A 15,539-nucleotide genomic window follows, 5' to 3' on the forward strand; every position below is an offset into this window, starting at 1 on the left:
GTAACTCCCTGATAATCTATGGTGAATTCTTAATATTTTGAGCAGGGGAAATAGTAATTTTCTATAGTAGGTAGTTCAAAAAATATTGTCTAGATTTGGGAAACTACTCTGCTTCTTCTACCTTTTTTTTAAAAAATATTTTGTACATTAAAACATGCAAAGTTAATTGTAGTTATATAGACTTCTGGATTGCAGTTGCTTTCTAAATAAGCTCGGTTTTGCTCATAAAATAAGATAGTATTGATGTCCACGTGTTTTGAGAATGAAAAAGACTTTGCTCATAGGAATTATTGATCATGTCAGTGAAACACAGTTTTCACAGAAATTACCACAGTATCAAAGTCATATCTACACATTTTAAGAAAACAATTTTTTTTCTATTGCACTGATTCATTAGAATAGTTTTCATTTCATGTGTGGCAATTCATTGGGACTTCTCTTAGAATCTAATTTTTATTTCATATTCATAGTAAGTCAACCACTCTTAATTGGAAATGAGAAGAGTAAAATCAGAGGTGAAACTTCATTCTTACATTATTCTGTGATGTATCTTGTTTTTTAAATTGACCATGAAACAATTCTGTAGTTCAGCTTTTGCCTTTAAGAATAGAAGAATGACCTTTTTCTTTTTTGTCTAGTGAAGGGCACAAAGGGAGAAGAAATGAAATTTTTTAGTTCCAACAGTTGCTGAAAAAGGGCATTTTTGTCTCCTGTTTTAAAAGACTGTTTTCTTTTGACAGAATAGAGTTTAGCTGTATGCCAGACCACATAGTTTAGTCCAGATCTCTAGATAAACTAAAAACTTGATCTTCTGCTGGCTTTTCTGACCCTTAGCCAATCTTTAATGTGTTTAATAGTTCTCCACTATCTCACTGACTCATTCTGTAAATCATACCCACCTTCAAGAAATCCAGATGAGTGATTTTCAATATTTCTATTCGGGTCAGATGGTGAAGACTCCAACCACAGTTTTTGGGTGTATATTTTCTCCACACATATTTGTCTGTAGTACAAGACTATTTCATAACTTTCTCCCCTGTTAAACAAGTACCTTGCATTTTCCTTCATTGACATTGACAGTGTCACATTCTGAAACAATCTCAGTAATTTTGACTCATCTACAGAGGAAAATAATGGCAATTAAAAAAAATCTTTGTGGAAAATTTAGTGCTTACTGCAAGACTGTAATGTTGATTGGAGTAAATGAATTTCACATGGCTAATTGGAATTGGAAGGTGTAGTCTGTTGGGAGTAGTAATCCATGAATATCCCTGACTCTAAATTCTGTCCATTGGTGCCACAACAATATTTACCCATGGTGTTTATTTAAACATGTACTAGCATTTGTGTGGCCACACTGTAGGCCAGATCAGGGAATGAACGAACTGATCTCTTTTCTAAAAGTTGGTGGGAATGTTGAGATGGGAGCAGGGTGAAGGCAAGGGCATATCTTTCAGCCATGTGAAATTTCAGCATTTATGTGAGATTGGTGTGGCTGTGAGCACACTTATCTTGTTACATTCTTCTGTGACTGTCATTAAAAAAATCCTATGGTTTAGTGTTTCAGCCTGAATGTCATGAATAATGAAGCTGTTCATGTTGCATCAGTACCATGTTCTTTAAAATTAAGTTCTTCACTTTGCATGTTTCTTCCTTTCTATTCCCTTTTTAAAGACACCTTAAGGATAATACATCTGTTGATGCTGTAGTTTGCACATGTGTTGTAAAGCAACTAGAAAGTAGCTAGCAAGAGCTCTTTAGGTCTGATCCTCAGACATTCTTATTTATATATAGTATTTCTGACAGTATCCACACTGTGGTTCTGACCTCCTGTGCTTTCCAGCAAACTGAACTCTTGCAACGATCCACCATGGCTAGCTCTGAATTCTGGGTCATCATTAGGTTAGTTAAGAAAATAAGGATTTTAATAAATTCGGTATGAAGTTAGGCTAAGTCTGGTTATAGTTTCCATTTCTCCACATATTTGCAGCAACTGTTTTCCTCTTTAGTCTCTTTTAGCCTGCTGCCAGACTTTCTAACTTACTTATATTGTCCCTGAGACTAACTGTAACTACACTGTAGAAATGAAGGGAAACCCTGAGATTTTGATTGCTCTGTAGAGGGCTGTTGGCACTTCTGTAACTCTGGAAAGTGTGCTGGTCCTTAGGGAATTGTAAAATGTGCAAGCCCTAAGGATTTCTGCTAAAGCGATCAACAGTGAAATGTTGACATTTAAATTGCCATTGTATAGCTTCCCTGTTACCTACCCATGGAGTTAATTAGAACAGTTCACACCTTCCTACAGTTGTTGTTTGCTTGCATCTGCCAAAAAGCCTAAAACTTTGCATTGTGGGGAATCCTCTGTTCACTTTATGAAGACTTTTTTCACAGTCCTAAATACTAGAATTTTTAAAGAAAAACTGGAGATTAAGAGCACAATTATAAGCAATTAGTTTTCTAATGCTTTTATAACAGCAGAAGATGAGAACCCAAGTTGCTAGTATTTCTACGCAGAATCACAGACTTGCTGAGGCTGACAGAGACTTCTGAAGATTAGGTGGTCCAACCTCCCTGCTCAGAGCAGAGGCTGTGAGAGCAGGCTGCACTGATCCATGTCCAGTTGGGTTTTGAATGTCTCCAAGGATGGAGATGTACTGCAGTTTGTGCCTGTTGCCTCTTGTCCTGTGAGTGAGTACCAGTGAAGAAGAGACTGGCTGCTGCTTTACTCCCCCTAACTTTACCCCCGTCCCAGCAGGTATTTGTGCATGTTGTAAAGATGAGCATTCTCTTCTCCAGGCGGAACAATCCCAGCTCTCTTAGCGTCTCGTATGGCAGGTGCTCCAGTCCCTTCGTCATCTTCATGGCCCTTCACTGAACCGCAGACTTTTGAAAGTCTAAAAGAAGTATTTCAAAATGCTGGCAGCAGTTTCTGTCCCTGTGTTGGAACAGCAATTTTTATTGCCAGTATTGAGATAGATAGTGCATTTTCCTGTACTTTGTCCCATTATGAGTGCTTACCATCTATTCATTGGTTTTCAGTTTTAGTCTGAGTTATGAGCTCTGCCCACTTTATCTGTATTAGATAACCCCTTCAGTTTCTTGATGATAACAGTGCCTGAGCCCTCTTGACTTCTCCGGGCAGGTGCGAAAGTGTAGAGTGCCACTTAATTTACCATGCTGGGCATGGTCCACTAGACATTTGGTCCTGTTGCTCATTTCTTCTTCTTTTTTTTTTTTTTTTTTTTATGTGAGATATGCTAGTTGGAAGTAGGTGCTACACTGCTTTCATCGCTGCCCACAGAACATGATGTTAGGTACTCACTAAACATTATAAAGTCTTGTTCTGTGGGTCCTCAAAAACAACCTCCTAATTTTGTTCCTCTTCCTGTAGTGCTCTTGGGTATAACTAGACATTCAGCCATTTTTTTTTAATTTGTTTACAAATCTATGCAGGTACATGAGGAAAAATTCTTGACATATCCAGCTTATATGACAGCTTCATAAGTGATGGAAAATTACCTGTGACAGAGTAGCAGATCAATTTGAATAACTGATTTTAGTTCCTGATCTCCAACATGCATTTTACTTTGATCCTTCACACATAAGGGACTTGTTTGGGGTTTCTTGTTATCTGGTAGTGCCCTTTGCCTTTGCCTCCTTAAGGAGGCAAAGGATTATCAGCCATCATGGTTGCTCTCTGAAGTCTGATAACGAGAGACAGGTAACTCATTACAGCTTATAGAAGGTGGCTCTAGGAAAGCAAGGTAGTTGGACTGCTGTTAAAGTGGGCTGTGCTTGGCATAGTTTCGGGAGAGAGACAGATTTGACAGGAACGGTTCAATATGATTCAGCACTAAACTATGTTACAGTGGTTCTGACTCTAGCACGCTTTATCTATTGCATCCTGTCTCCAAATTGCCTTGATCATCTGTCTGAGCGCAGCCTTCTTGTGCAGTGCACCCAGCTGCCTTGACAACCAGCTTCTGCTACAGTCACTGAGCAGAGGGTTGCAGATTCCCGGTGCATTTAATGGGGTCATAACCAACCTGGCTACAGATGATTAGAGTACTTCATTTCCCTTGCAACTTTTTCTGGGCCTGCTGATGTTTTAGTCCATGTGTCTTGCCAGTCTGTGATATGGTAATAGCAACTATGTCCTGAGCAGTCACCGCAGTATTCATAGCTATCAAGGTCTTGGGAAACTAAACCTTTCAAACCAGAAAGTATTGCTATGCAGGATGGACCATTTCAGATAATCAAATCATCACTTTCTCAGACATGCATGGTGCCTTCTTTGGCTAAAATGGGACAACTGAAGTGTGTAGCATGCACAATTTGTGTGCATGCGTTAGTTTTTCTCAATCATCATTTTTATTGGCCATTCCAGCAGAAAATAAGGGGGGTGTGATCAGATCCTTCTGAGGATCGGATCCTGTATCCTTCTGAGGGATACAGGAAGCTCCTGGTGAACTGGCCAGTCCCTTCTCAATAAAGCACACGCTAAAGAGCAGGACTGTGCATTTGGCAGCTACTTTTTCTTGTGAGGTCATGGCACTAACTGTTTTGGAAATAGTTTACAGGACCTGTAAGATGAAAGATGTAAATTAAAATAGAAAAACAGAAAGAATTGCATTCAGGTCCATGTCCAATGGCTGTCTTGAAAGGTACCTGACTTTTATCTGAAACTTGTGATGCTTGTTTTAGTATGGGCTGTCTTTACATAGGGCAACTTTTTCCCTCTTGTACTGCACAGTCTTTTCATACAGGCAAAAATACTTATTTTCGTTTCATTTCCCTTTTATGTTTACTCCTGCTAAAGCGAGGTCATTCTCATGGTAAAGAACACAAGAACAAAGTCATTCCACTCAGAATAAACAAGAACAAACACCTTCTGGTTTCATTCAGAATAAACCTTTACTACACCTCAGTCGTTAAGCCCAGCAAACCAGAGGCTGTTAAGAAATATCACCAACATCAGCTCCAAGGCAACACAGCCAAAGGTAACTATTTCATCCCACATGGAAAAATAAAACTTAGAAATTATTTTTTGATTCTTTCAAATTTTGGCACCTCTTACTATTTTTGCGTGTTGTTTCTGAATCTCTAACAGCAGACGATTTTTTATAAAAAGTAAAATACTTTAAATACATAACACATGTGGATGTCAAATTTGTGAAGTGCTTTCTGAGCAGCTAAACTAATCCAAGGTGCAGAATGAGTTTATGTGGGAGTTTACCTACCTTGTCCTGTGCTGGGAAGAGAATCCAGCATGACACAAGGCTGTCCAGCAAGTTGTTCACATCTGTGTTTTGATGCAGGAAATAGAAGGCAACTTGGCTAAGAATGCCATTGAACGACAGAACGTGATATTTAGGAAGGGAAGAAGAGAAAATACTAAATAGAGACATTGCGCTTCAGGAAGGACAACTTTAACAAACTTGGAGATTTGTGTGGAAAGAAGCATACAGATAGTTGTTGGCAGGTCCTTAAAGAAACTCAACCACTTAAGTTCAGTGAAGCTTTTGGTACTGCCTCTCACAACATGCTCATAGTAAGCAGAGAAACCTTGAGGAGGTGAAACTACGATTAGGTGGGAGAGTAGCTGTCAAACTGCAGGGACCAGGTTGGGCTCTGCAAGGGTCTATGCTCACTCTTATATTATTCAGCCTTTTCTTTAATGTTGCGAGTGATGGAAAAGAAAGCATGCTTATTAAAGGCCCTGGTGACACCATGCTCGTAGGTGCCACAAGCACTTCAGAGGACAGAATTAGATTTCAGTCTTGTCTTTGTGAATTGAAGAAACAGTCTGGAAAACAGTATTCAATTCAGTGAGGACAAAATTCAGTACTTGGGGGCGTGATGAGTGCCGAGGCAGTGCAACTTAAGGGAAGGATTTGCATTAGTCTGAGTCAGAGACCATTTGTGGAGCTGACAATGTTTGCGTTGCAAAAAGGGCAAACATCCATCAGAGATGCCAGGACTGGTCTGTGAGGCACATATGGTAATTTGTCTGCTCTGCAGCTGGAGCCTGAATCCAGTTTGGGGCTCTGTAATCCAAGAACAATGTGGAGGACAGCAGTGGTCAGAGGTTTAGAAAACATGAGCTGTGAGTAAAGGTTGAAGGAATTGTGTTTATTTAGTCTGGAAATGAAAAGATGGGAAACATGATAATGGTATTCAAATATGTAAAAATGACAGCTATGAGAAAAAAAATCTATATTTGTGTGAGCAGAGCAAGGAATAGTGGGTTTAAATGACAGCAGAGGAGATTTACTTTCAACATCAAGTAAAACTTCCCAGCAGCGGGGTAGTTATGCACTGGGACAACTGTCAGAGAAGGCTGTGGAATCTCTTAACACTGAAAGGTTTTTAAAAAATGTGTTGGACAGGCACCTGTCGGGACTGACAGGTATGTTTGGTGTGTGGTGGTGTGCCTGTGGGCAAAGAAAAGACAAGGTGGCCTCCTGAGGTCCCTTCCAGCTCTAATTCTGTGATATAAATTCAGCAGCAAAGCTGAAATGATGATTTAATAACCTTTTTAAAGAGGTTTGATAGACAAGGCTTTTGGTTTATAAATCCTCAGTATGCTATGTTTTAGACTGTGCATTTTATTCAAACCCATATATAGTCTCATATCCTCTTTTATCTTTGTTAGTATCAGAATATTTTGTAAAAGTGAACATCAGCATTGAGTCATACTGTTTCCTGAATATGAAACTTTTCCAAATACGGGCTCAACATGAAATAGAAAAAAATTCAAATTACTTTTCTGGCATTGCAAAAGGAATTGGAGCACATCATTTCTGACATCTCTTTTTAGAGTTACCTTGGGACTCTTCAGTCATCACCTATCTTGTACAAGGTTGTCTGCTACAGTATTTGCCTTCCTAAGAGTAAATTAAATACAGAATTCATCACGCTGCTGGGACAACTGAAAGCAAAAAGACAATTATTTAAACATAATCTAAGCAAAGTGGAGGAGAAGTCATCTTTCTTCTAGAGTGTGTGAGTTCAATCAGTGTTAAAATGTGCCTTTGTTATTCCTGGGGGTTTTATCAACTCCCTTTTGGGCCATCATCAAGGTGATTACCCTGGTGTCCTGCAGATGTGGCCTGGGCGGAAGGCAGATGGGGCAGTGGGGCAGGAGGAAGAAGAGGCTACTCTGCAGACAGATGCCTGTGTTTGAGAGTGAGCGAGCGCAGGGGAGGGGAGGTAAGTGTCTCTTCCAAGAGTGAGTTTTGAGTTTCACAGAGACTGCAGATTCTCAAGCTTGTCGCTTGGGGAATCCAGAGTAAAAGCAAAAGGAACATTTTCTTGTGCAGCAGCAACTGCTTCCTAGGAAGGGTGGTACCTCTCCCCGAGCAGCTTGCTGAAATCTGGAAGGTGGCTCTTGCTGAATTTTCGCAGTTACTTTCATCTTGTTTTGAATCTTCTATGTTAATTCAGATAGCTCAGGGTGAGGGACCCAGTCTGCATTTGGGGCTTTATTTTGCGTTCGCCTACTGATGTTTCTAGCCACTAGCTTACAGTTTCCCTAGTGTGACAGCTTTGCTTCTGCTGGAAATGATGCAGAAGGCTGAAATCTAAAGGACGATTTGTTTTTATTTGTATCTGAATTCTGGATGATGATTACTAAGTTTTAGCCTCTGCACAGTGCCTTAAATGTATTACTGCCTTCACTCTGTGAAAGGAAAGCTACCATTTCAGGTGGAGTTGTGAGTAGAAATTGGCATATTGATAAAAACAAAAGGAAAAGGATGTAAAATTTGTATATATAGCATAATGGTCCTAAATGTGTAATCAGGGTCTCTGATTGTTTTTAAAAAAGAGTTTCTTAGGAGGTGTGTTTGAAAGAGAAATTCATTAGGGCGCATCTTACGGCTGTCATGAAGGTATATTCAGGAGGTATTCTATTCTTATGTTGAAATGAAGTAGACCATGCAAAGTCAACAGAGAGGTTATCAGGTTATCTATCAGGCAATAGATACAGAAGTTAGTATTTATTTACAATAGGTGTTCCTTCTAAAACAGAAAAAAAGTCAACTTGTAATACTGGAATGTTTTGCTACTTAAGTGATTGATTGCTCCCTTGGCCAACAGTGATCAGTTAAGCTTTTAAGAACATAATTTGGGGAGATATTTTGGTGGTTCTGATTCCTCACCTGCACCATCTTAACTCCCTCAGTGAAAAAATAATTCAGGTTCCATCTGGACCATGTTGCATTGCTTCAGTTATAGCTTTGAAACCAAACTGACCTTCTGCACTCTGACAATTGTAAGTGATGGAGAAACTTCTGGAGTCAGTGCAAGGAGCTAAAGGAACTCTTCCATGACTAACATGGACACTAACATTACAGCTCAGGCTGGTACCCACCTTATATTGGCATGTCAGACATTTTATTTTCTTGTTGCACAAGGAATGAAGTAACCACCAAGACAATCCTACTTACGCTTTATGCTGGAGCAATAAAGAGTGTAAGAGAAGTTGAAAGGGATAGAGTTGTCCAGTATTAGCCTCAACTTAATGTCATAGTGTACATGTGATAAAAAATAATTGATTTCAAAGAATGATGGCAAAGTTATTGCAGCATTAGGGTTTTTGAAAAATCTATACCTCCAGCCAGCTTCCACAACACTTACAAGTATAGACTGTCTGAATAACCCCAAATATAAACATGTCATGTACTTTCAAAAAAACAGAGAGATAATATATGTTGACCTTTCTTGTTAGGTTTCCTCAGCACTCTCATTTCTACCTCTTTAAGGAATACCTGTTGCAAAGGACAATCTATTTAATTGATATCTGTAGGATTCCTTATGAACATAACAATCTGCTCTTGTGGATTTTGTTGCTTCTGAGATCTGTGGAGATGTGAAGATGAACCAGAGAAGCAGCTGTTTATGTGAGTTACAGGATATGAGAGCAGACAGTAAACCAACCAAAGTTATAAATATTAATTTATCTTTTTTGAATGACACCTTCATCAACTTGTTCTGTTTGCTTTTTGGCTTTTCTTTTCTGTTAAATAGTGGTTTCATTCTTCCAGTTATTTATATAAAGATATAAAGCTAGGTATGGCATTAAACAACAGATTAAAATACAATGTAGTATAAAACACTGTAAAGCAATAATCAAAAAATAAGTAAGTTAAGTACAAGAAAATAAGTAATCTAAGTACCACACAGACTTCAAATCTGGTCTCTTGGGACCGTTTTTTTTTTTGGGGGGGGGGGGGAGGCAGAGAACAACACTTCTGGCAGACAAAATGCTGATTTAGTGACTCTGGAGTTATTTATGTATTCAGGTCACACTTCATTCTCTTCTTCATTTACAACTTCAGCCAGATGTGGTATCCTCTCACAGCATTTCTTGACAAAAGTCAGGTTAAAGGTTTTTCAGAAGGGATGAGGAATATGCTCTCCATATGGATACTACTGGCTTGAGGATTAAAAAAAAAAAGTTAAAAAAGTTCACCACTAAATAGGAAAACTGAAGATATGTAGGTGTTCAGAATTGTGCCTAACAGCTTAAGAGCGGGGTAAATATTAACTATCTCTCAAGCTGCTGGGCTTCATTTGCCAGAAATGAATCTGGTAGGGCAGGAGGGAGGGAGGGACAGAACAACGTTTCTGTAGTCAGTCTGCTTTATCTTCACCTCATGGAAACACGAGATGGTGACAGTACTGCCAGTTTCTAGCCCTGTCCTCGATGATCAGCTTTACACAGCTATTCACTCTGAGGTTGACTTGGGGTTAGTAGGGAAACAATATGCAGTGATGCAGAAGGAAAGGGATAGTGACCATTAAAATGTATTTGTTTTATATCACAAAATTTGTTGAGCCTGAAAACATTAAAAACTTCTTAATTCTTAAAGATTTTATGTAGAACTATTTCAAGATAGTTTTATTAATAACCTGTAATATACTGAGTTTAAAATTTTTATTACTTTTTAATGATGTGCTGGAGAATTAGAGGCCATTAGAATTAGAATTTTACTAAGCATATTTTTTTTCAAACTCCAAAGCCCACACAGGAATGCAGTCTATTACTTATTAAACAATTTAAGTATTATTTTCTCATTCATGCTTTTTTAACATTAAAGCTTCAGAATTTGCCTTTGAATATTAATTTAAAGCAGAAATCCTATACCAAGTCCTCTATTTTTTATTTTTTATTTTTTTTTAAGTATAGGGACGCCTTGGTGAAAGATGTGTTTTGGTGAGGATATCTCTCATAATGATGATATATCATTTAACATTAGTTGGTCTTAGCCCACCTTCTTCGTGGACACTGAATAACCTCTATTTAAGGTATTCTTAAGGGATAACGATGCTGACTGTCTCGTAAAGTGCTTTGGGATACACAGCAAATGCTTTGTGCAAGCTGATATTATGGTCTTCATGTCAGTGGACATGTACTCACATCTCAGGAAACACCATCCCCTGGCATTAACTAGAGACAAGGGCCAAGGATTGAATATAAGTGTTGACTCACCTGATTCTTCAAGTCACTGGTGAGGTCAGTTTTGGGAAGATTTCTGGAGCACTACAGAGTGGACGGAGGGCTTCAGGCTGCCACTGATGCTGCTCAGAGGTGAGGCAGGTGGAAGGAGGTGGTTTCCCTGGAGCTGGGGAGTCTCCCACAGAGCAGTCAGGCTGCACCAGAGACCAGCCTGGTTGCCACAAGCTAAGAGGTTTGCTAAATAGAAAAGGCACTTTGCCTTAGAGAGAAGATTCAGGAAAATCAGAAGAAAGAAGCACTGTACTTAGGACCCTAGGAATATATCTTCAGAGTAAATAGAAGCACTTGAAAATCATCCACAGTATCCCCTTTTGTATCAATGAAAAAATATGCAAGGGTGATTGTAAGGGACTTGCTTTCACCAGCTGAAGATAATCAAAAAATTAATATTCTTGCAGCTTCCTATGAGCTTCCCAGAACTCATAGCTGTAAATCCACCATAGGGAAGAGGATATATTATATTTCACCTTCTTAAGAGATAAAAGATTGCTGATGACTAATGTTGAAATGAATTGTTAAGAGACTTATTTACTTTTAATTGAGCCTGCTTGGTTGGTACATGTCCCAGTTAATTCATTTTTGTTGTGACCATATTGAAGCAACTTGCACCCTTGTGACCTTCTCCTATAATTATTACCATATTCCTCTTTTGAAGCACTGTTTTGGTTGTGTACTCAAAAAGCTCTGCTAAAGCATCTGTAGTATTAGTACAGAGTCAAATTTTCCGTTGTTTTGAACTGAAGGATCTTAACAAAAAGTGTCATTTGTTACTGAAGGTTAAGGGTTGCTTACCAGCCCTTAGGGCTCTGGGGGCTATTTCTTTCTTTCTAAGTTTTACAAAATTACTACTTTTGAAGATGCAGAACCTGTTTTCTCACTAAAAATTCTTTAAGAAAAATGTGTTGTTGGGTGGTAGCACTCAGAGAGGCCTCATCTTTCCTCCATTGTGTTAAATAGAGGAGGACAAAAGAAAGTAAGAGCAGCTGAAAGGTTGCTGGCAAGCATGATCATCCCTAAACTTCCTGAGATTGCTGTGTGGAATCTCTGCCCTAATCTCTGCACTGGTTTTATTATTGCTCAAATTAATTACAATAGTTGACAACTCTTTACCTAAACCACAACAGAGCTGGCAGGGCACCTAACTGTGAAGAAGGGACTCTTCCAGACATGGTAGCCAAACTTGCAGTGGTAGGTGACTGTGTGAGTGAGGTGTTGCCTGTGCAAAGGTGGTGGTGGTGGTCAGGGGGGAATGAAGCATGAAGAAGGTGAGTATTCCTCGGTGCTTTGTAGGATGAGGGTTTTACTGTTTTGTTCCAGACTCTGATACAGTAACTTAAGTTCAGCATGATATTTTTGTACTGTCATCTGTTCCTCTCCTGTTTACCAGAGAATCCCAGCCAAATAGTTTTCCTCTATCGTGCCATGCAAACATGCAGCAGCGGAGGTAGTTGTGGGCAGCAGCTGCACAGGGGGTGTGCGATGACAGGAAGGTACTCTGAATGTTGGATCTTTCATTCAAGTGAAAATAGGAGGTCTTTAAGCAAAAGAAAGTTGCAAAACCAAACTATGCCCACTGACTGTTGTATTCAGAAAGCTGCTGAATGTCCTTGTGGTTTTGTGTGCTTCTTACTATGGTAGTCCCTTCGCCTCAGGCACAACAGGACACTCGCAGAGGATACTTCTTTCCACAGGGCTTGCTGATACTGTTTCCCATGTGATTTAAGTAGTGTCACTGCTATCCTCAGTCTCCATTGGCTCTCTGTTCCCTTCAAATCAGATCAAAATTGGACATTCTTTTAACTTACTTTATAAATACTATATATCTTTTTTCTCTTCCTTGTTCCCTGTCCTCTTCTCTCTACTGTCTTACAGAGTGCCTTCATCTCTGTTTTTATGCTGTGTGGAATTGCCTTTTTGTACAGGAGACTCTCTGTTTTGAAACAATTAAAAACACTTCTTTAAAGATAATGGCTATCTCCAGGTCTCAGCCTTTTAATGAAAGGGCTCTCCAAGCTACTGGGAATTGTGATGCTTAAGGACAGCAGGTACTGAGGAGCACCTGCCCCAGATACCACCCCCTCACTGGCAGCCTGTGTCCTCTTGGTTTAACTTTTGCCTGAGAAATTTTTATTCTCCTTCAATGGAAGACTGCTCAGGTAGCAAAAGTTACTCTGTCAATAGAAGAGAAAAAGTTTGAAAATCCTCCTTCAGCCCTGAATAATAATCCAGGATAAAGCAAACTACCATCTTGGACTAGATCTACTTCATACACCAAGGGAAGGGAAGGTGGGTAATTGAGAGAGCCAAAGGAATGGTCTGTCCACAAAAGCAGAATCAGAGGTTAATGCTTTGCAAGGCTTGCTCTTAATTTCTCTCTTCACGTAATCTGCTTCAACTCTTTAACTTTGTTTAACTCTAATAAAGTGTTCTGCTTTAGAGTACATATGAAAAATGCTATATGAAGTATTTCCATCACTGGAGTTTTCTTTTTACATAAACTCCTGTGCCGCATCAGACAGCATGCAGTTGAGGTGTCGGTGCACAACACCTACAGGACTCTACTGAGCGAAATCTGAAAGTTTGAGAGTTGTTAAAATACAGCTTTCTGTTTATGCATTTTTTGGTGTAGAAACAGAAAAACTAGGGCTGGAGGCAGGAAATGGATTGCCATCTTGGAAATTTAATGACCAGCTCTTTCCCTGTGACGTGTGCGGAAAAGTGTTTGGCCGACAGCAGACTTTGTCCCGACACCTCTCACTGCACACAGGTAATCCGATGCTTTTGTGTCTGTCTTTGCAGCGTTGAGCAAATCTGCTTGTTCATCATGGTTTGTTTAGGTGGAGGAGGATGAAGGTAAGCACAAGAGTGCATATGGAAGGAGCCATCCTCAGCTCCATACACTCAGAGCACAGCCAAGTGCAACAGCGGGCCAGAATGTCGTAGGAGCAGCATTCAGGGAGTTAACTAATGTTTTGTTTTTCTTTACAGAAAAATACATTTATCTTTACAAAACGTACATTTGTCCAAGTTCCAATACGCCTGTCTGTAGGTATCAATTGGTTAAGCACATCTCTTAACAGAGCTCTAAAGAGAAGACACAGCTTTTGTCTGTCCTTTCTTACATTCACCTAATGAGCTTTTTAAACCCTACTGAACAACAAAAGATCTGGCCTTGGTGTTTCAGATATGATGAAACTGAAAGGATTTAATGTCTATAATTTACCTTTGCTCTTCCCCTGGAAGAAACGGTCTGTTTTACCCCATCCCAGCTTCTCTAAAGTCAATTGGTTTCAGATCAGCTGAGACTAACAGTTTTTGTATGGAAGATGCACCCTGTTAGCCTGCTGAGGCACACTGCACAAAATAAGACTTGAAAGCAAGAATTTCTGATCCGGTGCTGTAAAATCTTATTGGTATAATGCCAGAAAATGTTGTACCATTTAGTAGAGCCACATTGAAAAGGTTCAGACACTCTGTTCCATGACTTTGTGGGGTTTTCTTAAACTGCTCTACTGAATTTCTTCAACCTAACACACTTGTAGTAGCATATTTCAAATTTAGAGCATCAGATCTTGAAAGGGAAAGCTTGCAGAAGCTTTGGTAATGTAATGTTTGTGGGGTTTTTTTTTTAGATTAATCAACTCCTTACAAAATGAAGTCTGGCATGTACAAGAACTTTGCTGCCAGGATTCAGAAACATTTAATTAAAAAAAAATCATCTCTATTTTTAAAGTTGTGAAGCATCAGAAAGAGATGATGAATTTGTTTGGGTTGTTTAATTGTTCTTTGACTAGTTTTGGTTGGCTTGTGTTCAGAACTGGCCTGATGATGCAGCCTTCTCTCTCCTCCCCACCCTCAGATTTTAATACAAAATCAGACATCAACTCTCTGCAAGTTATCACATGGGCAACCTCCGGAATACTTCATTGGACCCAAAAAATGAAATAGATGCTAGGTAAAGGATGTAGTTGTAGATTATTGAGCTGATCCTGTACTGGCTCTGCTGCAGCTCTCAGAGCTGCAGTTACCCAAATTTTCCAGCATTTATAAAGTTTTATATTATCTGACTACAAATATTAGACCAAATTAAAAAAATACCCCTAAACTACCTCCAAATGAGTATTTTTCTGAGCAATTGCTGTGAACTACTGTAACTTTGCAAAGTCTCTAGCTTCCCAGGTACCTCATTCTGAAAGCTGCTTGGGGAAACACAAAGGAATGCACACTTGGTTACTGGGTCTTTAAAAACAGCTTGCTTCAAAATGAAATGTGCATTTAAAGCTTTCTGCTTCTTTTTCAGAAGAGAGAAAATACAAATGCCACTTGTGCCCCTACGCTGCTAAGTGCCGTGCTAATCTGAACCAGCACCTGACCGTCCATTCTGTGAAGCTGGTGAGTACAGACACTGAGGACATTGTCAGCGCTGTCACTTCTGAAGGCAGTGATGGAAAGAAGCACCCTTATTATTACAGGTGAGGACCCAGCAGAGGGCTGTGCACAAGACACGGGCATCTGAATGTCTTACCTGCCTGCGAAGGACGTGTTACAGGGCTGCCCTTCTGGCCTTCCAGGGTGGAACTGCCCCAAAAGTATTTGGCTTGCCCATACCTGACTTTGGGCCCAGCAGCAAAACCCAGCCGGCTGCCTCATGGTGTTTGACTTGGCTAGCTACTGGGAAAGACTGTGTTTTCGGATTTTTTAATTTTATTAGTATTAATGGCTTTGTGAGGCAGGTGTACTCTTAGAAGCCTCTTAAACTTTTTATGCAGTCTTCGTTTAAGTTTTGTGTATGGGAAAGTCCTATTGTGTACACAGATTCATGGCAAATCTAAAGCACAGTGCATCCAATTGCCTCTGTTGGTACCATTATTTTCAGTCAAATCCATGAAATCAAATGGTAAAGTATAAGAATTACAATCTCCACACACGTATTTCCTCTGCTTTCTAGAAGTATGTATGTTCTAAGATTCAGTGACCAACATAATGAGAGAGAGAAGACCATTAGGAAAATATGCCT

At 39.5% G+C, this 15,539-nt stretch overlaps 1 protein-coding gene across 2 annotated transcripts in view; it reads left to right on the forward strand.

The window, feature by feature from the left end:
- ZNF827 (zinc finger protein 827) overlaps positions 1-15,539 on the forward strand; it is a 103,762-nt gene that overhangs the window by 76,643 nt on the left and 11,580 nt on the right. For both annotated transcript variants that reach the window (XM_062573893.1, XM_062573894.1), the window contains exons 9-10: positions 13,152-13,289; positions 14,823-14,994. In XM_062573893.1, the coding sequence (XP_062429877.1) occupies positions 13,152-13,289; positions 14,823-14,994 (310 nt within the window). The remainder of the gene's footprint in view (positions 1-13,151; positions 13,290-14,822; positions 14,995-15,539) is intronic.

This window comes from Rhea pennata, chromosome 4 (assembly GCF_028389875.1).
Source record: "Rhea pennata isolate bPtePen1 chromosome 4, bPtePen1.pri, whole genome shotgun sequence".
Classification (NCBI taxonomy): domain Eukaryota; kingdom Metazoa; phylum Chordata; class Aves; order Rheiformes; family Rheidae; genus Rhea; species Rhea pennata.